General features: G+C 35.0%; 1 protein-coding gene across 3 annotated transcripts; it reads right to left on the bottom strand.

Moving 5' to 3' along the window:
* Positions 1 to 1,938: 1,938 nt before the first annotated feature.
* On the bottom strand, positions 1,939 to 17,587 carry LOC107761689 (protein ZINC INDUCED FACILITATOR-LIKE 1). Of its 3 annotated transcripts, XM_016579940.2 has the most exons (18): positions 17,312 to 17,507; positions 17,013 to 17,214; positions 10,699 to 10,739; positions 9,633 to 9,693; positions 9,437 to 9,539; positions 9,243 to 9,345; positions 9,099 to 9,152; positions 8,857 to 8,919; positions 8,528 to 8,577; positions 8,362 to 8,437; positions 7,461 to 7,646; positions 6,222 to 6,309; positions 5,054 to 5,139; positions 4,866 to 4,973; positions 4,322 to 4,366; positions 4,107 to 4,195; positions 2,799 to 2,842; positions 1,939 to 2,205 (listed from the first exon to the last, which is right to left on the bottom strand). In XM_016579940.2, exons 2-18 carry the CDS (start codon positions 17,020 to 17,022, stop codon positions 2,111 to 2,113), a joined length of 1,302 nt encoding a protein of 433 aa, XP_016435426.1. In that variant the 5' UTR covers positions 17,023 to 17,214; positions 17,312 to 17,507; the 3' UTR covers positions 1,939 to 2,110. The 3 variants fall into 3 exon arrangements, with proteins under 3 accessions (XP_016435426.1, XP_016435425.1, XP_016435427.1); XM_016579939.2 differs by lacking the exon at positions 17,013 to 17,214 and having other exon boundaries at positions 17,312 to 17,587; XM_016579941.2 differs by lacking the exons at positions 10,699 to 10,739; positions 17,013 to 17,214 and having other exon boundaries at positions 17,312 to 17,473.
* Between the last annotated feature and the right edge of the window lie 9,411 nt (positions 17,588 to 26,998).

The raw sequence follows: 26,998 nt of genomic DNA on the forward strand, positions 1-26,998 counted from the left end.
ATAAGAGGTTTTTTCAACTTTGAAGTCAGCACCGGTTGGGCACCCCGCAGGAATGAACATAGTTAAGGGGGGCTCTGGTGTCTTTTCCTCGACAACAGTAGACGGAACATTTTCTTCTTCAGACGGTCTCGAGTAAGAGGGAGTTTCCTTTTGAGGAACAGATTTTGAAGTCTTTGCCACTACTTCTGAATAAGGGTGAAGAGATGGTACTGATGAAAGAGAGGGCGTCATTGGCGGATAGTTTATGAAAGTTTTCAGAAAACTAGAAGGGAAGAACTTTTAAACTTAAGCCATAAAACCAGAGGATGAAGGTGATGAAATTTTCTTAAAAGCACAAGAGCAAAGTTTGAATGTAAAAGTTCTAATGGATGGAAGGATGAAGTATTTATAGTTTGCAAACGACGGTTCAATACCCGAAAATGGCCAACCAACAACTGACACACATTTAATGCCTTGGAGACTGGACCGACGGGACGTTTCAGTTATCTTTTGTCGCTTATGTCATGATTTGTCGAAGCAAGGTTCGGAAGTTCATATCGTTTATCGTCGTCTTCTCTCCGAAAAACGAGGGGACTATCTGTATACGGTCAAAACCGGGCTCGTCTATTGTATGACAAGTCGGGACTGAAATGTGACAGGTTGAAGCTCGACCCCGGATTATATCGAACCAAGGCGCGAAGTTAAATCATCGAGCTCGTGACTCCGGGACAGAACCAGATCGAGAAAACTTTATCGGGCCAAATAACGGAAGGCCAAAATATCCGCAATCGGTTGGATATCACGACGGAAATCGCGGCACGTATCAAGGAGAGGCCGATTAATTAGCAAATTATGAGATTTTTTACCTTTTATAGAATTGTATCAGGAGTAGGACTCCCCTACTATATAAAAGGGGGTCTGATCATTTGTAACAGACATCAAGAAACGCATCCAAAGCAATATACTGTTATTTCTAGTTTGTATTATCTTGTCATTCTATTCTGACATCGATTGAGGCACTTCTTGACTCGAGGGTGACCAACCATCAAGACTAAGGTTGTTCAATTTGTGTGGTTTGCATTTATTTTCTTATCATTAATTTCAATATTAATCTGTTCTTTTAATTTGTATCAAGTTATATCACGTATCCTTAAAACCGCGTATAAATTCAATTGTTATCCGATTTTAGGGCAAACTATAAAACTGACCGATTGGTCCAAGTTAATTGTATTTGCTAGTCTAAAAATATATAAAATATGTTATATGTATAGAATGCACAATTAAAAAAAATTGCCAGCTATTATTTTTGGAAAGCGACTAAAAATTATACATTTTTCTTTTAAAAAAGTATCCCAAATTAAGGGGTAACTTGAATCTGTACCCAATGTAATGTAAAGTACCCAGTAACAAAACAAAGGCTAATCTAGTATCTACAGTTTCGAGCTAAAAGTAACGAGTACAACTAGTTGAACTCATAGAACCTACCCTAAATCCGTCTTAAATCCGTCCTTTGTGAACAGAATATTCAATTGAATTTTACCCCCTTTATCCAACCCCTAATCCACAAATCAAACTAAGTGAAACTTTGGGAGATGGCGATGGTCTTCTTAGAACTAGAACTAGAATGGTCACATTGCAATGGTCATCTCGAAAAGTACAAAAAAGGAAAAAGTTAATATAACAGTTAAATGAAAGTGATAAAACAAGTGTAACATGTTTAAAGCAACTCTCCACGTTATCGACCGACCACTCCAAATTGTGACTCAAACGAGTGTCAATGGTCGCCTTAATTCAATGAATAAATATAATAAAGCAAACAAAATCAATTTACATACAACTGCTCCAACAAGTAAAAAAATATAGCACTTGTATACAAAAAGAGTTGACACTGTAAAAAGAGATAATAGTCTAGGCTGCTAAATATATGAATTTCATTGAAATTTGAACTGACTTAGAATGAGCAAAAATCATTTAACCCATCTAAATTGATTCATCACGGTGATCAAATCATCTGGCCAATCCGTATATGTTGCATTATTTGATGGATAGTCAGAAAGAGTGCAACTTCTTGCTTACCCACTTCTTTAATAATACTAAAAAATAATCATAATCGAAATACATAAGCTCTCTACTATCTATTTTGTCGTTCGACTAGGAATGGTTTGAATGTCAACAACAAGCCAATTGCTTCAATCACATTCAGCACAAAGAAAACCACCTGATTACCTGCATTTGAGTAGAACACAACAGAAATAAAGATAGGAGAGAGCAACGAGCAACGCATGTAGAGGTGATAATTACTAGAGTATAGAACATGTTGAGTTCCCACATCGGTGAGCGATGGGTTACTAGGTCTCCTTATATGGTCTTGAGCAATCCTTATTTTATGAGCTGACTTTCGGCGTTGAGTTAAGCCCAAAATTAATTTTCTTATCATGGTATCAGAGCAAACCCACCCTCAATTCGTGATTTACTCGATCCAAGGCTCACGTTTTATATTGTCCACGCTCGGTTTCCAAATAAATTACTACGGGCAGTATATTATGAAATGTCACTTGCTCAGATTCCTAATAAATTTTAAATAATTGACCCTAGTGTCCATATTTTTGACACTTATTTGTTCCAGATACCATTTCAGAAAGCTTATAGCTTAAAATCAATCAGTGTCGTCACAACATTGCTGATCTGCGATGTGTCGACGCAGCAATAATAATATTTTGCTCCTAGGCAAAGTCCACCACCCATTACACACAAACCAAGGCACAACAAATTCCTAGCTATTGTAGAAACATGATTTGGAAAATGAGCTTGATCATTACCTGGAAGGAACGAAGCATCAAGCCTTTTTTGTGCCCAAGAGAAGCTGCACAACACAAAAAAAGGTGACAACTTTAGCTGTAAGAAAGCAGATACATGTTTCTATTTCTAAAGCAAAGCCAGGTAGTCTGCGAGTTCGCAAGCAAAGATGTGAAACACATTCAATTCCCCAACCCTGCTATCATTAACAGAAAAAGAAGGTAGTCTGTCTAGGACAAGAAGATCGATCATTATATTGCGTTCTCAAGTCCTACATTCAATTTGGAAACAGTGATCCAGTTTCCCTCTCAATTTCTCAAATGTCATAGCTGCTTGTTCGAGGATCAGAATCGTAAGTGTTAACTGATACTAAGACAATGTTGGACCTATGTTGTCTGATTAATGGCTCAACAGGTCAGAGAGCCAATGCAGTCTGTTCTACTCCTAAAATGGTTTCTGTTGCTGCTATGAAGTCTGCTTCATTGCAGAATTGTACGTACACAGGGTCAATAAAAACAACCGTGGCTGGTAAAATGCCTCGCAGGGAAATTAGGCTCGTGGTCTAATTGTATAGAAAAAATAGTTCTGTCTATTGATCCACATATCGAGTCTTAACACTTCCCTTCTTTTTCTTTTTCCTTTTCGGTAATCTCAAAAGTCTGATAAAATAAACTTGCTGTAAGTTCAAAATAACAAATTAATGTTCACCGTGTTTTCTGTCTAGGGCTGCCAGGCCATCACAGGCACTCATGAATACAACAATAACAAACCCAGTGTAATCCCACAAGTAGGGTCCGGGGAGGGTAGTGTGTAGGCAGACCTTCACGGATTTTTACCTTTACAGTCATATGATTAAATTCATGCGCACTGCTGATTTCTTCATGATTTTACAATAATGGACATAAAATCCAGGTGGTTACAATGATTTAGTTGGATGAGGGGCATGCTATTCTTTTAGTACAAGATTTCGAATATTGGCCAGTGGCCATTAGCAATTGAGATGGTCATAAGGTTGCAGCCTTTAAAAGGTTCACCTGAAAATTTGCAGGCTAACCACTAAATTACAGGGTTACATTAGTATGCTTCTCCTAGTTAAAGATTACTAAAACCATATTAGATCAGGAGAATTTGAAACGCTGAAGTAAGAAAATTTTGTCTGCATCCACACATGCTCTAGCATGCATTAACACTTTAAACAGGTTTTCTCTTAAATTAATGTTTACTCTTTACCGAGACTGAAATGGAAAATAAACGATAAGAGTTTTAAAATAAGTTTATTCAATTCTAATGAATTAGAAATTGATAAGTAACTAGGAAACAAGTGAACTCACAGTGCTCCACCCCCTGCTGGCCCAAGAGCTTTAAAAAATGACATTCCAGTCATGGCAAGTCCATTAGCAGCTCCCCTTTGTCGCTGGTCCTGCGGTTGTAAATTATTCAAATCAGACCAAGACCAAGCACAGCATATTGCATGGATAATATAATGCTTCTGCAGATGACAATTACAAGATCTAGCTTTTAAAGGAGGGAGCAAAGATGAACTTACCACTGCGTTGTTTTGTAATATGAACAACCCGGTTATGATAGAGATCTGGAGGCAATTCGAAGACAACGTTAGAATTTGAGACTATAAATTTCATCATTAGGATGTAGAGAATTGTCCAAGTATATAACTTCTGCTTCCCACATGATTGGTATATCATATTCTTGTGACACATTACTAGTTCAAAACTCAAAAAAGATTTCCTTTTTTTATTGGATTCTTTTCTATCATTTTCCTAAAGAAAATTTACTAATATGGAAAGTAGACAAATTTCTTCCTATTTCACCGGAGGTGAAGCATATGGGACAGTTCCAATAGTACTTTTTCCCAACAAGACGAGAAACAGAAGTCCTCCAAAAGCATTCTCTTAAGACGTTGACTACCAAGTGGTTAAGTAAATTTCCTATGCTAAATGCACTAAAAGAGTAAGATCTCACATTCATTTCCATATTTCATGCATAATCTTGATTGTGGTGTTGCACTTTGTATGCAAATCAACTATAGAATGAGTGGTAAGATAAATTATAGACACCAGAACAGCACTTACAGACAACGCATTCTTCATCATGGATGCAAAATTAATCACCACAGAGAGGGTGATCCCAGACAGCATAGCGATATAAGGGTAACTCGCCAGTAACAGAATTGATAAAACCTGATCATATTACAAGCCTTTCAGGAAACATGGTCATAGAATTCAAGAGTTTTAACATATTGTACAAATCAAGTGCTTACTCCTGCAACTCGAGCAGTGATGATAGGGCCAAAATACTTGGCAACCAACGGATACAGAAAAAGTTGAAAGACTAGAAGGCCAAACCCTGAAATTGCCACCATTTCAGTATCCAACATCGTAGAGTAATATGAAATGAGATGCACTCTGTGTATGTCAAACAAGTCAGCACAGGATTCAGTAAGATAGTTCTTCTATAGACAATCAATCTAAAACCCCTACTTATGCTACCTTCTCGAGAATGGTAATATTCTCGCTACAGATATGTGCTCTAGCATGTTTTCAAGAATGAAAACCTGAACAGATAATCCAAATAAAGACCATTCTATATAGATATTGGCATAAGTAACTGATGATTATGAAGACTGACTACTTGTTCCGCAATCACAGCCAACATAGAATAAGTTTCAGCTTAAGTTAAAAGACTTTGATATAGACAAATCTTCCAACTGGAGGCATAAGCAGAGAAAGGAACTAACGAGTTACTCTGTACTATCATAGGATTTGATAAATTAATAAAGTAGTCGCCATAAATGTAAAAGTTGGGACACAAATGCTTCTGAATAACACATTATGTACTTTAGACACATTTGATGGATCAGGCGTTACTTTAGTGCAATACATCACACAAGTTTCTTTCTCTTAAATTCTTGGTTAGATATGACAAGCATAAACAAATAATTAGTTGTTACAACATCTGCAGGGGTGGACTTTAAGGCAATAACCATTGACAGCACCAGCCTACAGTGTGCTGATACTAGTAAACCACAGAGAATACTCATGTTCCTCTATCAAGTTTTACATTAAATACATTACTTTATGGGTTCGTAGATCAAATTCTGCACTCCCTTTTTCTTTTTCACCAATTGTGTGCTTCCTTTTACTCTTTCCTTTACTATTTAATTAGTTGGCATTAACATGTCTAACAGTAATTTATTTGAAAGGATTGTATCAAACTATGCTTTCATAGATCAAGATTCCTAATTTTATAAGGTGTTAATTTGATTATCTGATGCATTGCATTACAACAAGGCGCTTCTTCCAAATCTCATTTAGAGATGGAGAAGAGGGGGAAAAAGATAGGGAAGAGATTAATTCGAAAAAGAAAATGTCAAACAAGATTCATCTATCCATAGAAAGAAAAGAAATTATGAGAAAATTGGCTTGCACCTGAGAACGATAGTACTTCACCAACATCAGCAGTTGAATAACTTAAGCCCCCAAACTTTCTGGGGCTCACAGCCCATAATGAGAAAATCTGCAGAAGCAAATACGTTTGGAGATACAATGAATTGTTATGCAATAGCTCGTGGGCCTGAGAATTGAAATAACTAAGCATTTCCTCGTAGGAACATCTGCAAATTAGATCAATTACTCTTAGCATCATACGTATTAATTATGTTTACACCGGTGGGAATTCCAAAAACCTACGAAAAGGGCAGGGCAGGGCAGCCCGGTGCATTAAGCTCCCGTTACGCGCGGGGTCCGGGGAAGGGCCGAACCACAAGGGTCTATTGTATGCAGCCTTACCCTGCATTTCTGCAAGAGGCTGTTTCCACGGCTCAAACCCGTAACCTCCTGGTCACATGGCAACACCTTTACCAGTTACTCCAAGGCTCCCCTTCCAAAAACCTACTAAATAATTAAATAGAATGCATTTGTGTTTTACATTACAGCTCTTTATAACTAATAATACCCAAAAGTAAAGCAAAAAGTGGAGGTTCTTAGAAGTTTTCAGTCCTCTTGATATGATCAATTTCTGGTTCTTCTCTCTTCATATACCTCAAAAGTTGCTAATAACATACGATTAAGATCAATAAACGAACAATGACCACATAGCACCAGGAATTAGGAATTTGGAAACTTAAACAACTACAGATTGAATTGAGAATTTAGCACTTATGTTTTCAAAGAAACCAAAAAAGCAATAAGCTACAAAAGTTTACAACGAAAGGCAGGGGCTGAATCATCGTACTGGTTTACTATTGGTAAATGGAACAGTATCCACTGCTGTTGCTCATATATCCTCAGAATGAACAATAAATAACATGTATATTCAGCTTCTGATAGCCAATGAGCCTAGGATTTGTATGCAGAAGGTTGAGCTGCAGAATTCTAAAAGAGACACCTATTTCCTTGTCATAGAGGGGACACATTCACTTTCATAGTTACCATGCAGTAGAAAACAATTGAGCAGATATCAAAATAAAATGTAAACCAACGAGGATCTGAGATATTCCTAAGGATGAAAGAAAGCTGTTTCAACAAAGTCATTGCAATTACAACATGCAATCAACTAGATGTCAAACTATAATAGATGCATATCTTTTTCTTTTTGATAATAGAGAGATGTGTTCATAATCATGATGCGGTGATTATATCCTATGTTTATTAGTGGATATGGCATACCTCTGAGTAAGCCATATCGTGAAGAGCGAAGATGCAGTATATTATGATAGATGACATCAACGGCCAGTTCTTGAAAAGGTTTTCTTTTGGGTTTGATTCACTTTCTTCTTTTGCATCTGATGCAGCTTCCAGAGTCTTGTAAGAATCTTGAGGCGGCATTTCTGAATCATGAATGTGTAGTGTTTCCTGAAAACCATGAGCTGTAGGGATGAAAATTTTACAATTTTCCAGATCAACTAAAACTGGAAAATCAGAGAGGACACCTGACAAACTGATAAAGCAATATGAAAAAGAGAAGAGAGACAGACAGGCGGACTAATGTGGTCCGTGAAACCAGGTAGATGAAGAATTGAATCCATAATAGTTAAAGAGTTGGTTCATCCCTGAAACACCAGAAATGCACCCTCTTACAGCAATTCCTTATCCTACTCAATACGGTACCAAAAATGTAAAGGCAACAAAACTTTTCACTCAATCCTCCACTTACCTAAATTGAGGCTTAGTTTTCTTCTCCTTCAATATGTTATAGACTCCCAACTCTAACAAGGAAAAAGAAAAGGACAAACTTCAATCTTTCTAGGATTCAGTTTGAAGTGCAACTAGAACTGCCCCTACCCCATCCTGCATCACCAAATGCACCAAAGCTGAAAAACAACTTGGAGGGATTAAAGGAAAAAGATGGCTAGACAAATCTCACTCTCAGCAAAATTGCAACAATAAAGTAACATGGATATCTGAAATGCTACGTAATCATTATCCTTCAAAATTTAATGCAAAGTCCAATCTTGCTCAGGAGGTGAAATACTAATTCTTTAACTGTAAACTGGAAGGGAACAAGATTAGACAACAGTGTGTGCCTTGACAAGACCCAGAAGTAATTAACAGAATCATATAGATTTACCGGCAGCCAAAATGAACCAATAGCCACGACCAAGGAAAACAGTGATATGCATAGGCAAGGCAAGAAGTAGGGAAATCTGCAGAAAAAATATCAAATGTTGGAGCCAAGGAGCACTTCAAGCAACAAAAGAAGATACAGATTCATGAAAAGCAAGAGGGCAAAATACCTTCCAAATATAGAATCCTTTGAGAATATGGCTGGATATTTCTCTGCAGGCTAGGAAAATACAAACATTTAGAGAACAGGCATGTATGTTGTCTAAAGCTAAAGGAAATTCTCTTGCTAAAATTTGCAGAGAAAAATTAAAAATAGAAACACAAAGAATTCTAAGTTAAGAAAGTTTCTACTATATACGAAAAGAATACCACTTCAAATTGTGTTTTTTGGCAATGCTAGATTTAGCAAATGCATCTTAAAATTTATCTTAAAATGACTAACTCTCTTCCCCTAGCAGAAGGAAGGAATACAAAAGAAAATAGCTAAGTAATGAAATACCTGGGCAAGGAAGCCTCCTAAAGCTGGACCAATAATCAATCCGATGCCCCATGCAGTACTAATCTGAAAGATTCAAACATATAAGAAAAAATAAAATAAAATTCTATAAAAGCCACGGTCTAAGTGGTCATTTGGAAATGCATTCTTGCCGCTTTTGTTTTTCGCTCTTACATTATGTACAATCCTGTCATATGTCAGAAATCATCTGGATCACTGAGAAGTGAGAAGTAAGGACATATTACCGTTGACATTCCTAGTGCTTGATATTCTTCACGAAAAATTTCGGCAGCATATGCCTAAGCATGGAAGGTAGGTATCTTAAGTTCTTAACATAATAGCTGAGGATGCAGTACTGAATCATATAATGGTATTAAACTGATAGATACCTTTATTGGTCCAAGCAAACCATTTAAACTGCCAAGAAGAAATCTTGTTATGACTGCCATCCAGAAGTTGATGCTAAGACCAAAGAGAGTATTGAAAACAACCCTGAAGCCAAACCAAAGCAAAAAGTATAAACTTGTAGACTTTGAAATGAATGAAACCTAAAAGAAAACATTTCTATAAAGATTAGACATACACTGTAAAAGTGCCGATAATTATGACTGGTTTTCGGCCGTATCGATCAGCCACTATTCCCCAAAAAACAGATGTTAAAGCTCTTCCAAGCATATATGCAGAACCTTCAGTATTTCAGGAAATTTATAAGCATTTTCTGACAGAGACTCTATTTGATTATTAATCAAGATACAAATCAGGGCATGAAATAAGCTTACCTACATAACCTGCATAGGAACCAATATCTTCCTCTCTCTTTGCAATGTGAAAGTCCCTTATCTGTAACATGAGCCAAATATAGTAAGTTAATGGGTTGCCAATATAGCATGGACTTTATCTTCACAAGAAGGGTGTCATGCTCTGTGTGACAAATTGCATACATGCTAAATGTGATACTATCAAATAAACTAAGACTTCAAGCTTGCTATCAGATTTTTACTGCTGACTGGAAAAAACAGTAGTTAAAAAATATAACTATAGGAACAAAAGTTATATGCAATCAAAAAAAGAACAAAGGAGACCAATAGCAAGTAGCAGAATCTACAAGGCTCAAGGGCAGAAATTCTAAATTTAGGTTGATCTGTGATTCTGTTACACATTTTAACAATCATATTTTTCCTAACTCAAACTATTAACATACAAAGCCACAAAAGCTCTGGCAAGACGTATTGCAGAAATGTAAAAGGCTTTGTGTGAAATGGAAATTCACGGGTCAAACATCTAATTTCATTTATAAAAGTCAAATCAAATCAACTAGCTAGGAAGAAGGACCAGGGCTTTAGAATGGAATCTATTCAACAACATTAATTGATTGTGCTTGAAGGTAAAACTTATCAGTAAACTCCACGGAGTTGTGAATAGACCATATTGTTAGGACTGACGGCTGATATAACATGAATGATTTTCTTGAAAAATGACTGACCAAACCAAAAATAAAAAAACTGGGGCAGATGTTGCAATTTAACTTCCTAGTAAATAAATTGGTTAACAACTTTAGTATACTAGGTTTTATCGACTAAGCAATTTTAAATTTGAAGTCTTTTCATCAGGATACAAAGTTCATTGCCAAACGCTGGGCAAATATCTACAATGGCAATCTCACACAAACACCTTGTTAAGGTCAGTCACTAATATTAGCAATTATCTTAACATTTACTATACGGATTGAGTAGACTTGCTCCAGTTCTGCAAATCAAATAAAAAAATATCTAAATTTCACTTAAAGCATGTGTATTTCATAAAACTTGAACTCAACGACAGACCAAAAAAGTTGATTGATCTTACCATGAAATAAAGAAATGGAAAGAGAGATGATATTGGAAGTGCTGAAGATCAATTGAATCCCATGAAAACAGAAAAAGAAAATCATTAGTCTGAATGTCAATGATAAAAAATGATCATGCTGATTGTTTCCAGATGCTGTTTTAGCAATGTGTGTATCAAAATAAAGAATCTGTTTAGAATCAGCCAAAATATGATATTGTTTCTTGTAGTGACCAAGAAAGCTTCAGCCATTTACTGTTTGGTGATTGTCCATGATTATAGTACTGTAGGACATGGACAGCATTCTCGATTTCTGAAAGTTCGCCTCATCTACCATTGAAGAAACTAAACATGCATAAATGTGTCCGTTTGAAACAAGGTTTTGAAATATCAAGAAAGCACTTTCTAAACATCTCCAGTCACCAATTACGAGGAAACAAAAAGACAATGAACCTTTTAAATTTTCCTTCCATTTTTAACAGGCAGATTAGCCCGGTAAGCCATTGTACTTGTTTCGGTTTGACATTTCGGTACTCCTACTTCATTTGTTTTAATCCGGACACTCTTACCGTTGACCAAGACATGTGACAACAAAATGGTTAGCCGGACAAAGTGGGTGTAATCTACACGGATAATGATCGTTTGAACAAGAAATAATTAAATAAGAAGAAAGAAAATTATTAAAATAAGAATAAAAAATAAAATAAAAAGATAAAGATAAAATAAGTAAGAAAAGATAAAAGCAAAAGAGATAGTCTCTTTCTGTTGTTCTCCGCACCCAAATCTAGGGCTGTTTATCGGGCGGATTGGGCGGTTAATTACTCTTAACGGTTTGGCTTAACGGTTATCGGCTTTTAAATGTATTAATCCGCTAGCCATCCGATAAGATATCGGGCGGATTGGTATCGGTTTAGCTCTTATCGGGCGTTTATCGGGCGGTTTATCGGCCTCATTCAATCTATATTGCGTGCATTAATTGTTTGTTGACCGCCTAGCATACAAATTCAGAATAGGAAATTACACATTGAGTCCAGACATACATGTCTGTTAACACCTACATAAAAATGATGTAGTGTGTCATGTGGTGTAGAGTGAAAAAAGCAGAATACATTGTAGTTTACCTTACATCCCAAAGCAGACTATATGATATGATGTAATTAAGGAAAAAGTAGTTCTAATGGATATGCCACTGTAACTCTTGCTAGCTATAACATGGATCATACAAGGATATCAAATTTCATTGAGATAACTATGTGATTGCCTGGGTTTAGATGCAAAAGAACAATTTGAGTAGTTTAGCTCATTAAATATAATGGTATCTAAGCTTTTATTAATTTATTCATAGCACAAACGAAGCAAAATTACAATAAATGTGCGGTCCTTCCCTTTGTTTCTTGTTCATTTCTCTTAGAAAGGTAACAATATATTAATAATTTAACACAAAGGCTGTGTTGGAGCCATACTTACAATTTTAAAAAGCAAAAATATGAGCTTGTTCTTTATACTAGGGCACTAAGATGGAGTGTTGGAAGCCTGGACGTCGACGGGATAGAGTACTGCGGGTGGCTGCTGGAGTGCTGGTTGAATTTCTACTGAAGCTAGTTGAATTATGGTCGAATAAAGAGAACCATAATTCTGCAGGTGGCTGCTGGTTGAAGTTTAGGCGTTAGGATTCTGATTATTTAGGAATTAGGCGTTAGAACTTATATATATATATATATATATATATATATATATATATATATATATATATATATATATATATATATATATATATATATATATATATATATATATATATATATATATATATATATATATATATATATATATATAACGGGTTAACGGATTATCCGTTAAGAAAATTGAATAATCCGCCCCCAAACCGATAAGCCGTTAATAAAAAAAATTCAATCTGTTTCCCGTCCGTTAAACCATTAACCCGATACCAATAAGCCATTAAGCTTCGATTTCGGTTCGGTTTTCGGTTTCGGTTCGATTTTGAACACCCCTACCCAAATCCCATTTAGTAATTTCTTTTTCCTATTAGCTCCCCACCCCACCCCCAAACCCCCACAACACCCCCACCCCCTTTTCGTTATTTCCCCTCGCACGCTTCTTCTTCTTCCCCGCTACCCCAATCACCCACAAACACCCCCCGCCCCTCCCTTTTTCGTTTTTTCCTGTACGTTTCTTCTTCTTCTTCTCCACTGCCCCCCCCCCACAGACACCCCCCCCCCTCCTTTTCGTTTCCCCCCTCTACGCTTCTTCTTCTTTCTCACTGCCCCTCCCTCCTTAAAAAAAAAAAAAGAAAAGAAAAACCCCTGAAGATCCCTTAAATGTGACAATTTCTGCTATCAATACTTATTTTCTTATGTTTTCATTTAATTTTGACCTTTTCTGGTCGTGAAACCCCCAATATCCGACTCTGACAATACCTTGATAGTCGTTGTTAAGAACAATGCGACATTGATTTACCTAATTAAAAATACCTTTATAATTATTAATCGACGGAATGGTGAGACACAAAAGTGAAACGGGATATGAGATGGACAAGGAAAAAGAAATATGTGCACTGCTAAGCACAAGGCGATAATCTGAGAGGAGGGAGATGAGATGGAACATTAATTCTTTTTTTTTTTTCTTTAAGAAAATAGTATATAATATGTATTTTTAGTAGATACAATATAAAAATGACTTGGAATATGATGTGTCATGCCACGTCAAGCAAGTGAGATACACACATGGTGGGAGGGGTTTAAAATATAGGTTTTGATCAAGTTAAAATGTCTGGATAAAAACAAGTGAAACAAGATGATCGGGATATCAAGCCGGAACAAGTACAAGGGACTGCTAGGCTATTCTGCCTTTTTAATACAACTCCCTCTTTTTATTGGGGATCAAGATCAAGAAGCACCGAATTGACGACTTATTATGGGAAATTAGGTGAAGTAAGAGCATATACTACTGCTATTGAAGACGTTTTAAAAGAAGGGTAATTTAAGGGAATTTTTGAACCATAGATGAAGGAATTTTTCTTAATAAGTCATTAATATAAATATCTTCATTTTTACATAATTTTGATAAGCATGGTGTTAGTCTCAGCAAGAATCTCGTTCGTCTTAAATTGGTTTTCACCTATTCTTTTTCTTAAATTTGACGTTCTTATTTATTATTTACTCTGACTTTTAACACAATATTCATGGCAGTAAATAAATAAGGAAAAATAAAATATAAGTCTGAGTTCTTAATTTCCGTATGTAGCTTCAAAATAACCGGGAAAAAAAAAAGAAAATGTTTTAAAAGACTTTTCTGAAATTTTTCCTTTTTTTCAAAAAAAAAAAAATCAAAACAATGTTTGGTTATGAAAATTTTACGTTTTTTCCAAATCCAACTTGAAAATGCATTTTCGAATTTGAAAAACTTTTGAGAATCAATTTTTCAATTGAAAAATTGGAAAGTTGGTATTTTTAAGTTTTATAAATTTACCCTATATTTTTTAAATTTTTCAATCAATTATTAAACATAGGTAACACTTACAACTACCTGTCATCTGATTGAGATGCTTTAGACTATATTTTGATATCCACTGTTGAGATCTATAATTTATACTTTTAACTTCTATTAGAGATTGTTCGTACCATTAAATAATCAACATGTTTCATTGTTTGTTTCAAGTAGTATAATCAAGTCGGGGTGATTTGGTATTTTATAACAAATTTTAGGGTATAAATTATGTTTCATGGTTTTGAAAAGAGTACATCCAAATATGTTGCAAAAATTATAACTAAACACAATTTTATCTTCAAATCAAATTTTAGTGAAAATTTTAAATTTAAAAAAAAATCTTGAAATTTATGTCCAAACCCTACTTAAATAAGGCAAAGCTTCGGTTTCCAACAATGTCTGGTCTTATGTTGGTATCAAACCAAAAAAGTGAACCAATCCATACACACACGAGCACGTTTTATTAATGAATTTAATGTACAAAAATATTTGTTTTTATAGAGATTTTTGGGAATAGAGTTATAGGAGCATATTTTTCTCATAAAAAGGTTGTCAGAACATATTCATGATACTTGTTTGGATTTTATATTCTTCTATATAGAATTCTTTTGGAGGCATTTGTTTATTGTTTTATTAAGGCAATATACATACTTTACCCCATGATATTGTACTCAAATTTCTCTTACACACTTATTAAATACGGGAATAATATTACACATCAAACTTTTAAAAGTGTTTCAATTACACATCTCTTTTGCCATTTGTCACTTTTTACCCTTTTTTAACTATTTTCTTTTTAAATTAAAAAAAAATATAACCCACGTTTTCTTCCCAACCCCAAACCCCAGCGTTTCCTCTTCCCCCTCTCCCGTTTCGTCTTCTTCCCCAACCCCATCCTAGTTTTATCGACCCTTCATGTTTTGTCTCTCCAACCCCCATGACTAAGAGGAAAAAAAAAAGAACATTGGATATCTTAAAAATTATCATTATTGACCTTTTGAAAAAATTTGAAAATTTAATCGGGCCTTGTTGATTTTGGTGTTCCATGACCTAGAAAATTAGTTTGAATTTGTGGTTATTGTTGAGTAAAAATTTACTAAAAATATGCTGAAATTTTGGTGATTAATTTTGATAAAATTCAAAAAACACCATTAACAAGTTTGAAGCTCTGGTTTTGAGCTTTAATTTGAAATTTGTATAAGGATTTGTGATGAATGTTATTAAAACTTATTAAAAATCGGCAAACAATTGAATCTATAGTTAGGAAAAAGGTGCTTGTGGTGGAAGGGTTGGTGGTAGTATGGTAGTAATGGAAAAGGTGATGGGGTTGGGAAAATGAGGAGGGGGCGGGGATTTTTCTTTGCGGAGATTTTTCACCTTTAAAAGTTTTGGTGTGTAATATTATTCTCATATTCAATAGGTATGTAAGAGGAATTTTCGGACAAGATCGATGGGTAAAGTATTTATTTTGTCTGTTATTAAAAGAAAGGTTAGTTATGTTTGAAACCATGGATGAAAGTAAGGTCGTTATTAGATCTGTTCCTCAATTTATCATATCTCACGGTACAGTGAAACTTTTAACATATATGGTTGTATATTAATGGATTATATGTTCATTCATTTGTTTCTCTCTCACTATATATATATATATATATATATATATATATATTGACATGTCGAATATTTCATATGTAACTCTAATAAATTAAATGAATTGAATTTGCTTTTAATGTGAAACGAGGGATAAAAAAAAAAAAAAAATATTTGGTGAAATTCATTTTATATATATCCAACAAACCAACATAACCGATTTAGTTTTATATATAAAAATAAAATCTAGCAAACTAAGAACCCTTATCCACCATATAAGCCTCATCTAGAGTGTGTTAGGTACGACAAATTATTTTCATGGAAAATGAAACTCCCAAAAATTTCATGCAAAATATTTTTTGATATTTGGTTGGTGAGTGAAAATATATTAGCAAATCATAGATTGTTTTGATAAAAAAATTAGCAATAAAAATTAATAATAATATTTTAAGTATTTTTGAAGTTAAAAGTAAGATAACTTCAAGGAAAATGGCTTATGCCCTTAAATGAAGAAAGTGATTTTTCCTTTTTTTGATGAAAAAATATTTTTTGATAACTAAACACTAGAAAATGACTTCCTTAAGTAAAAAAATTGTCTGAAAAATAATTTCAGACAAGCCAAATACACCTTAAGACAAAGAAAACGGAAAAATGACACAAAGTACACATGCTAAACAATCAAACACAGAAGTAGACACTCGCTCTAGTGATCTCTGAAAAATATTTTAATTTGATTTTCGGAAAAGTCTGTTTTGAACTTAAGCAGATGACTTCGAAAGTGATCTTTCTAGAAAAGGCCCTTTATATTTAGCCATCTTCTTCTTTTTTTCGGGTTTATGTATCAAAGAATGAGAAAATAAATAAATCTTCGAAATCCAAGAGGACTTGCAAAGTGATGCTAACCAGATTAGAAGTTTTCATTTATAAGAAGATATGCTAATCATCATAAGATTACTGTAATAATGATGTTATATTAATAGTAAGATAATGAGAAGATTAAAGTTAGATTACGAAAGATAATGACGGAAAAATATTTTAGAAGCTTTTAAAATCATAAATGATTAAACTTGTATGAAGTGTTCTGAGTAATAGTACCCTTCAAACTCGCAAACTTTTGCTCACATACTTAGAACCAAATTCCCAGTAAAAGAAATGAAAAAAAAACGCACACACAAGAGCGCATAGTACTAAACAAACAAAGAAAATTAAATGAAATTAGTGTGGTTAAGATTAATTACCGCAAAACATGGTATTACTAAGAGGCAAAACATATTACTAGGTGATGATTATTACTTATACGAAGATAAGTATCACCCAATAAAATAGTCTAGATGCGCCCAAATCTCTATCCTGGGGCAGAGAGGCTGTTTCCGATAGACCCTCGGCTTCCTCCCTCCGAGAACTACTCACCTTGCTCTTGAGGTGACTCGAACTCACAACCTATTGATTGAAAGTGGAGGGTGTTCACCACGAGAGCAGCCCACTCTTGTCAATAAAAGTAAAGGAAGATTATCAATAAAAAGCGATATGTAATTACCTGTGCCAAGCACCACAGCCCATACAGTGAAGAGCTCTTTAATGGGCAAACCACGTTGGCCTGCCTTGTGCAGATCCACCTTACAACCTGGGCAATTCTCGTAGTATCTTTTATTCAGCAGCGTCTCCTTAATTCCTCCCTCTTCGTCCTCCATTTTTGATTGGGGAGAGAGCTATAGGAGGAAGAAATTAGAATAGGAGAAAACGAACAAAAGCGTTATTCTCTTAATTCGTGTATCTCTCACATGCACCACATCTTTCTTTTGGCTCACTTCTAATTTTCTCATCATTTAAATCGTGGATTTACTCCGTCTCTGTCTCTTTTGTCCTCTTTTTGTCCTCTTTTACTCATTCAATTGCGCAACTAACCCCTCTTAGATTAAAGACGCAATCTCAATAGGTACACATTTCTCATTATGCTTCTCTTCCAAACCCAGCATGTGGGAATGCGGGGCTGTTATATTTGTGGTTATTTTTATTTTTTGAGATTTAAATTGTGAAATTTTGATTAATATTTTTAAATATATTATTTTTATCATATTGACATAAGAAACAATATAATATATACTAGTATTTTGCGTATAGTTTTTGGATACAAAATTTTAATTTTAAAATATTTTGTTGTTTAATTAAGTTTGGATTTAATTATTTGTTAAATAGACTGTCGAGAAGGTATATAAATTGGGGCGGAGAGAATACTTTATTTCTTGGATTATACATTTTTTAATATTATCAATATAATCTAAACTATTATACATGTTACTTAATTATTTATTTTGGAATACCAGCAACATTTTTCTTAGAGATGTCTAATAGCATCGTTTGTTTCGATATTTTCTTATTTTTATAGCGAATGGTTGTTATATACCTATAATAATATTTGACGTTTAAATATTTTTTTGCTGTAATAGACAAAAATTATTTTAAAACTTAATTATTATTATTTTTTTGTGTTATATATAAAAAATAAGAAAATTATTCAAATTTAGAATCTCAAAAGATATGCTTATTTCATTAATTAAATATTAAAAAGAGTTAATACAATATTAAAAGATTCATGAGTAAATATACAAAGATTCAAACTCTTAGGCACATATTTTATAGCTACTAATAGAGTTAAATTATTTTAAGATTGGTGAAAGAAATTTATAACTTTAGCTTGTTTCATGAATTTTAATATCTTACTAGCAATATAACGCTTGAATTAACGAACAATTGTGTCCAAACTTTCATCAAAAGGGTATCGCTCCCTTGAAGGCAATCTGAAAGCTTAACGATTGATCTTCAAATCTTAAGCATTATGCAAGATGAAAACTTTTTGGCTAATGGATAAAATTGTGTGAAGATATTCAAATATTAGACATCATGTACGATGAAAACTTTTGTGCAGTGGAATAAAAATATACAAGCATGTCTTTTAATAAAAATACTTGAAATCTTTAATTATAAAAGTATGAACGAACATAATATTTTTTAATATAAATGATGTATTAAACTTTTAAAATATCTAGTCAAAATATTTACACTTATTTTTTGTAAACTTACATATTCTACGTGTTGTTATAGAGTGTTAATTTTACAAAGAATGTATTATTATAAAGATGAATGTTGCTGTTATAGGTAAACAGTTGTTATTGCTAGGTAGCTGAAATATTACATAACAAATCAATTTTGAGAAAAATTAAAGTTTTATAATGAATTATTGTTATATAAGGATATTATTATAGAGAAGTGCCATCTCTTAAGTTAAGTCTTTCACTAAACCAAAAATTCACTTATATATATCGAACAAATATTTTCTGATGTAGCAAAAACTTATATATAATTATTTATTCTTTAGTTGAACTTGTTATCTTGAAATACAAAAAAATTCTGCGAAATAAGAAACAACACTCCATAACTTACAAGTATATATTTTTAATGCAAGTTGAAATATTTCTGTTTGTTGTCAGCAATACGCGAGAAACATTTAAACTTAAAAAACTGTTAGTTGTAAGGCGAAGACAGAAAATGTACTGAAACGACAAAACCTTGCGTCATTCATAACGTAGATTAGTAAAGGGCTCGAGGATTGTGAGACTGATATTATTTATATATAAAACAAAAACCTTTGTTCTGTAATCATGTGAACGAATGTTTGAACCATGACAAAATGGACAACAAATGGCTGGATCAAAGAATCCAAATCTAATGTCATTTTGTGTTTGGATCCTACTTTGATTTGGCTAGGGAGGAATAAAGTGTTAACCTAATTTTATGGTTTTATATTGGAAATTTAATCTCGTATACATCCTATTTATTATAAATTAAAATTATTTTAAAATATTTTTTTTCATAACTACCTTTTATATTTTATAACAAAATAAGTATTTATAATATATACTTGGCCAAAATACATAATTTACCCATCGACCTTGCAGCGAAATCCCTTGTACACACCTCTCATTTACGGAAAACTTTTTAGACACTCAACCTTTCAGAAGTGTGTCTAAGATACACCACTTTTGTGCTTGACCAATTTTTCAAATAACGTGAAAGTCACGCCCTAATAAGGTCGTGACACGTGTCATTGACCTTAAAAAGGAAAAAAATCATTTTAGAAATTACAATTAAAATCCACCTTCTTCATCTTTCCATTTTTCATCTTAAGCACCATTGTTGCTGCCACCATAGTTGTTTGTGAGAAAGTTTCCAACAACACCAAAATTCAACCACACTAACTAAACAACTAGCCGAAAATAATCGAGCAACAAATTGAGTTCAACAACCCAATAATCAACAAGACCCAATTGAATTTACAAGTTTTTTTTGATATCCCAACAAAGGTGGATTCTAGATTTTTTTACCAAACCTTCAATATTATTGTTAAAACTTTTAAATCTATCACAAATAAATAATTTTCACAATATTTAGACAATAAACTAACAAAAATCGCTCATTTTTAGATCCAAAATTGTATGTTCTTTCAAAAATTCTATTTGGGGAAGAAGATGGGGGGAAGGTGGTATGAGGAAGAAGACCGGGGGGGAGGGGTTCCTGTGGGGAAGGGAGACAAAAAATGGGTTTTTCTTACGGGCTTCACGCGCTTTTTTGTGTGTGAAAACACACAAGTGATATCTGATCAAAAGTAGTATCTTAGACACACTTTTGAAAGGTTGAGTGTCTAAAAGGTTTCCCGTGAAGGAGAGGTGTGTAAAAGGGATTACGCTACAAGGTTGATGGGCAAACTATGTATTCTGCCTATATACTTCCATTGAGGCATGAAATACGCTATTTATGTTTTTCATCTCTCTTAGACAGCAGGACATACCTATTTTTAAGGTGATTGTCGTTACTGTATTCATGAATACATGGCGCAAATACATGTGAATACATGCGCGTACAGTTGGACTGCCCTGATTTTAGGCGCTTTTTACTGCTGTATTCATGAATACAGCAGCGTGAATACATGCGCGTACAGCTAGATTGCCCTGATTTTAGGCACTTTTTACTGCTGTATTCATGAATACAGCAGCGCAAATACATGTGAATACATGCGCATACAGCTGGACTGCCCTGATTTTAGTCGCTTTTTGCTACTGTATTCATGAATACATGGCGTGAATACATGTGAATACATGCGCGTACAGCTGGACTGCCCTGATTTTTAGGCATTTTTTGTTGATGTATTTTTGCTGCTGTATTCATGAATACAACAACGTAAATACAGCGAATACACTACCGTAACAACTGAATAGTAACTATAGGAAGTAATTACGTATATGGTAGCTATAGGAAGTTAATAGCCACTAAACAATAGTGGTTTCTGAAAATTCCTCTTTTATATTAGTAGGAAATTTGGCAGTTAACCCATGAGTTAGATCGGTTTAGACATAGACTAATGCTAAACCCGATTGAGAAAGAAGATATATATGAGATCCAATTTTAAGCACCCCGCAAGTATGGGTGTACATAGGTCGCGTTGGTTCGAATTTTTCTATTACCAAACCAAATCAATTATGTAGGATTTTTATATTTATAAACTAAATCAAACCAACAAAAATAATATTTTTCAATCTCGGATTTTTCAGATTTTGTTCCCGGTAGAATCTTCATAGTGCAAAACATATAAACACTTGTACTCCAAATATTTTTTTGATCTTAGTAGGATACAATTGGCAAGAAAATAATACAAAATAATATGAGATGGGTCATGATATTGTACTAAATAATCAATGATAAATATAATAAAATCGCATAAAAATCGATATAGCTAATTAATAAGCCATAATAAATATAATCTAAAAGGACTAAGTACAATGCAACTATATAAGGTGTTACCCAAAAAATATAAGGTGTTACCCAAGAAAATAACGTAAAATAATATGAGGTGCGTCGTAATATCGTACTAAAATATAATGAAATTGCATAAAGCCCTAATGAAAATAAACATCATTTAAAAGTATTAAATTATGCCAAGATAAGTACAGCTAAGAAATACTAAGTATAAACAATAAAAAATTAAGTAATATATTTTCACTATTTAAACCAATGCAAACTAAAAAAAAAAAAAAGTAAATACCCAATACTATTATCATTCTTAGTATTGCTTTGAGTTTCTTTTGTTAGCATTAGTATTGATTTGGTTTTGGTTTAGGCTTGATTTGAGTTACTAACATTTATAGGCTATATAACATATTGAACCACTCAAAAATTCTAAGTCCAAGCTCGAAATAATACGTTAAAAGAGAGAACTATGAAAAAGTTTAAGAAATATTTATAAATTATATTATAATAAATATTTTTAGGTATAAAATATTTTTGAAACTTGTATATTTGCAATGTCGCGTTGGTTTGGTTATAGTTTAACTTTTTTCACCTAAAATCAAACCATACCAATTATGATCGAATTTTTTTGTTTTAACACCAAACCAAATCAAACCAAACTATAATTAGAGTTTCTTTTCCGATTTGACTCAAATTATCGGTTTGGTATCGTTTGTCAGTTTCTTTTGTACACCCCACAAGAATGGTGTTACTTCCTTTTCTTTTCTTTTTTTTGCTTTCTCCTAAGTAGGGAATAAATGATGTTAATATGATAGTTTGAAAGTGTGGTTGTGTAACAAGAACATACATTATTGAGTATTTAATTTGAAGTTAAAAAAGTAAATTACTAATTGTTAATCGATTTTTACTCCAATTTTATAATTTATCATAAATCCTATATGTCAAGAGTTCTTAAACAATATTGGTACGTGAAACAAATTAAAAAACAAGTCGATCACTCTAATATTAGAAACTTAAAAGCACTGCGGAGGTTTGTTTTATGGCCGCAAGAAGCAGTGGTACAAGAAGAGTATGATACTTTAATATTGTTTCTTGCCTTTCTTTCATTCTTGATTTCTTAAAGCTAATGGAATACCTGAATCGATCATTGAAGACACTACTTCAATTACCATCCAAGGTGTTCCAGAATGAATATCTCCCATATATATATTTTTATGACGACCTGATCATGTATTCCAGAGCAGATAAGATATCTATAAACTTGCTTATAAGCAGATTTCATCATTTCTCATAGGTGTGAGGGCTTAAAGAAATATGAAGAAGAGTGCATTGTATATTGCTGGAGTTCCTAGGGAGTTTAAAGAATTGATCCTAACAGAAATCCAATTCACACTAGGAGAGCTGTCATTCAAGTATCTTGGACTCCATTTGTCCTCTAAGAAGCTATCTATCCAGAAGTGTATGCCATTGATTGAAAGGATTACTGCACGACTCAACTGTTGGACTACTAGATTCCTATCTTATAGCGGTCGTTTACAATTGATCAAGAGTGTGATATTTGAAATGCAGACCTACTGGTCACAGATATCCTTATTTCCAAAAAAGATAACTAAGCTGATTGTGACTACTTGTAGAACATTCCTTTGGACTAAGCTGAGAGCACTTATTGCTTGGGATAAGATTTGCATGCCACTCTTAGCTGGAGGTTTGAATGTTCTTGATGTGTCTACATGGAACAGAGCTGCTTTATGTAAGGTACTATGGGTAATCAATGCAAAAAAGGTCACTCTGTGGATTCAATGGATACACAGTTTCTATATCAAAGGGAAGGACGTAATGACTATGCACACTCCTAAGCACGCCTGCTGGCTAGTTAGGAAAATATTTGACACTAAGGATTGGCTAATCCAAAAGGACTCCTCTACTTATCTGAATAAATACTATGTGAATGGAAAGTTAAGCATTAAAAAGTTGTATGTTGCAACAATGCCCTAGTACCCTAAGTGTCCTTAGAAAAGGATTGCAATTAGTTCAAGAGCATTACCAAGGCATCAATTCATTCTGTGGTTGGCCATGCATAGAATGTTAGCTGTCAGCCGAATCCAGAGGAATGGTAGTGTATAGGTCGAAATCTACCACGGAACATTTAAGGCAAGGAAGTATTGAGGGAAGAATCAGTCGAGATTGATCAGGAAATAGCGAAGCTCGGGGTCGGGATGCTTACAATGGTCGAGTACGAGATCCGCAGAAAGAGTTGTAACGACTAGTTTTTAGAATAGAATAATAGAGGGAATATTCTGACGAATATTCTCTGTACATGTACTATTAGGGTTTATTAGTGATATGTCCCATATAAGGAGGAAAAAAGATAAGAAAAATGGATATGTAATATTCAGGTGATAAGAATAGATTTCGAAAAAAAGATTCTCTCTCTCTAACAAAGATACAAACATTACCTTTTCATCAAGATTCTTATTAGTATTATTCCATACTTTTCCATCAGATCCGAGAATAGTTCGAACATTCTAGGATTTATCTGTCACTCATCATTGTCAGGAGGAACAATCATCTAGTTCATTATTCATTGGTTGAATCACTCCTCCTATTTACTTAAATGTCTCTTATTGCTAGTTACTCCTCCATTATTGCTCATACTTTTTAGAATATTTAATGCTTGGTCAATGTCCCACTAGATCTATCCAACATTATCCACACTTTCAAGATCCGCATTTAGAGATATTATCATTAACTAGGTTTAACCCTTCATTATATAAATACAATAGTTTTAACCAAAAGTTATACTTTTTGGTCAAATAATTTAGCGCCGTCTGTGGGGATTTCCTAGTTAAAATTTTAATTTTCTCTAGATCTATAACTAACACGGATCGCTAACGTAAAAAAAAAGGGAGAAAGCAAGAACAAGATCCCATTTCTTTGTATGAACAGATCTAATATGGCAGGTAACAAAGAAGAAAGAACGAGAATAATGAGTGACCTCCCAACCAACCTCATGAATATCATCAATGAGAGCTCTGAAGCAGTGGACGAGGACACAACGCCCAATGCCTCCCCCAGGCGAGGTGGGTCACCCCTCCTCATTGTAGCATCACAAAATCTCTTGGTAAGGGAGCCTCGACATCCGTGGTTGAGGAGACGCCACTAGCAGTAAAAAAGCTCATTGAGGCTTGGCTATCTGACATGCTAACCAGCGTCCTCTATAAGCCCGTTCGGGACACGACTACAAAAAATGCGAGGACTTGCATTATACCACAAGCGGACGAGTAGTATGATCAAATTCCTCATCCCCCAACAACAGGTATTACTCATAATGTCGCTAATAGTGCAGGTGATGACACTCTCGCAGCCATCCTGAAAAGGATAGAGGAAATGGAGAATGAGAACGAAGCACTTCGGGACCAAATGAGAGAACACCAAGAAAGGGTCGATAAGATACCGTGCGCCCCTAAGCTCTTGCCGAAGATAGATACCGGTCGGTTCTTCTAGCAGTCGTATAGTGATGATGCCACCCCATATGCCATACCAAAAACCTTTAAAATGCCATCCTGTCTGAAAATATACGATGGCACAACCGACCCCGAAGACCATGTGACTCACTACGTCACCGTCGTAAAAGGCAATGATTTCGCCAAGGAACAAGTATCCTCCATTCGGTGAGACCCTCACGGGAGGAGCGTTAACACCGATAAGTTTGTAACGGCCCATGCTGGGGCAAAAAAGGCCGAGGCGAGAGTAAACGACATATTTACTATTAGACAGTACCCGGGAGAGGGATTGAGGGACTTCCTCGCCCGGTTCAACCGAGTAAGAACGACCTTGCCGAATGTATCATAAGGGTTGTCAGTCGCAACCTTACAGAACGGGTTGAGCAGGAAGGGGTCGAGGGCGACTAGGAAACTGTTAAGTCGACTCATGAAGTACCCTCCAACTACTTGGGATGAAATACACAATGCGTACTGTGCCGAGGTCCGAGCAGATGAGGACGACCTCAACGGACCTACTCATCGACTGACCTCGGTACAAACCGAATCCAGAAAAGATCGAAGAAATGATACCCGAAGAGACCTCGCAGCTCTGTGACCCAACAAGGAATGACATCTACCATATGTCAGAATGCCAATTACATCATCCTCCTGCCGCGAAGAGGGCCCTACCCCGATCAAGAATAACGACTCACCGGAACGAGAGAGGTATGCCCCATTTATTATCCGCTCACAATTTTTATGTATCACCTGCAGAAATAGTCTATGCCTTAGAGAAGCTCGGACCAAAGGTGAAGTGCCCGCAAAAGATGAGGTCTGACCCGAGTACTAGAAAGTTAGACGCCCTATGCGAGTACCACCAAGAGCGCGGGCATAAAACCGAGGATTGCATCACTTTAACACGGGAGGGTCGTAAACATGCTACGACAGGGACACCTTAAAGAGTTGATGAGCGACCGGGGAAGGGTCAACTTTGCAAGAGGTCGTGAACAACATAAAGGACCGTTGAAACCACCCTCGCCGACTTGTACCGTCCACATGGTCATCGGCGGCGGTCACGATGCTTCTATCAACAGTGTGAAGTTCACCACAACCCACAAGCTCAAACGATCAATCACCCACGAACAGTATGATGAACTCGAAGAAAGTATCTTCTTCGATAATTCATATACCAATGGTTTGGTTTTCCCTCACTATGATGCCCTTGTTATCACTTTACGAATTTTAGATACCGATGTGAGATGAATTATGGTATACGATGGGAGCGGCGCGTGAATTATCCACTCTCGAGTACTTGCACAAATGAAACTCTAGGATAAGATAGTGTCGCGCTGCATCACGCTAACAGGTTTTAACAATGCAGTTGAGCGAACATCCGGCGAGATCACACTCTCCGTCCTGGCCAGTGGTGTCACTCTGGAAACCGCATTCCATGGGCCAAGACATAGTATATAACGCCATAATAGGGCGACCATGGATACACACCATCAGATCCATCCCCTCCAGCTTGTACCAAGTCATCAAATTCCCAACTCCATGGGGAATATTCAGTATACGAGGGGAACAACGCACATCCCGAGAACTTTACCGCATTGCTCTTGACTGTACGGTCACTCAACAAATGAAGGACAAAGCAAAAGAGGCATAACAATCAACATGGTCGAGGTCGATGCACGATGATAATGAAAAAGTCATCAGAGACCCTGATACGGTCGAAGCCGCGGGATCGACCGTAGAAGACCTCGACCCCGTTCAATTAGACAGCAACGACCACAACAAGAAAGCTTACATCAGCTGCAATCTTCAGGAACCAGGTAAATATTTTCAATTCTTAACTGCTAACGTGGACTTGTTTGCTTTTAGCCATACATATATGCCAAGTATCCCGAAGGAAATCGCCACGCACAAGCTGAACGTCGATC

The sequence above is a fragment of the Nicotiana tabacum genome, chromosome 19 (assembly GCF_000715075.1).
Source record: "Nicotiana tabacum cultivar K326 chromosome 19, ASM71507v2, whole genome shotgun sequence".
NCBI classification, from domain to species: Eukaryota; Viridiplantae; Streptophyta; class Magnoliopsida; order Solanales; family Solanaceae; genus Nicotiana; species Nicotiana tabacum.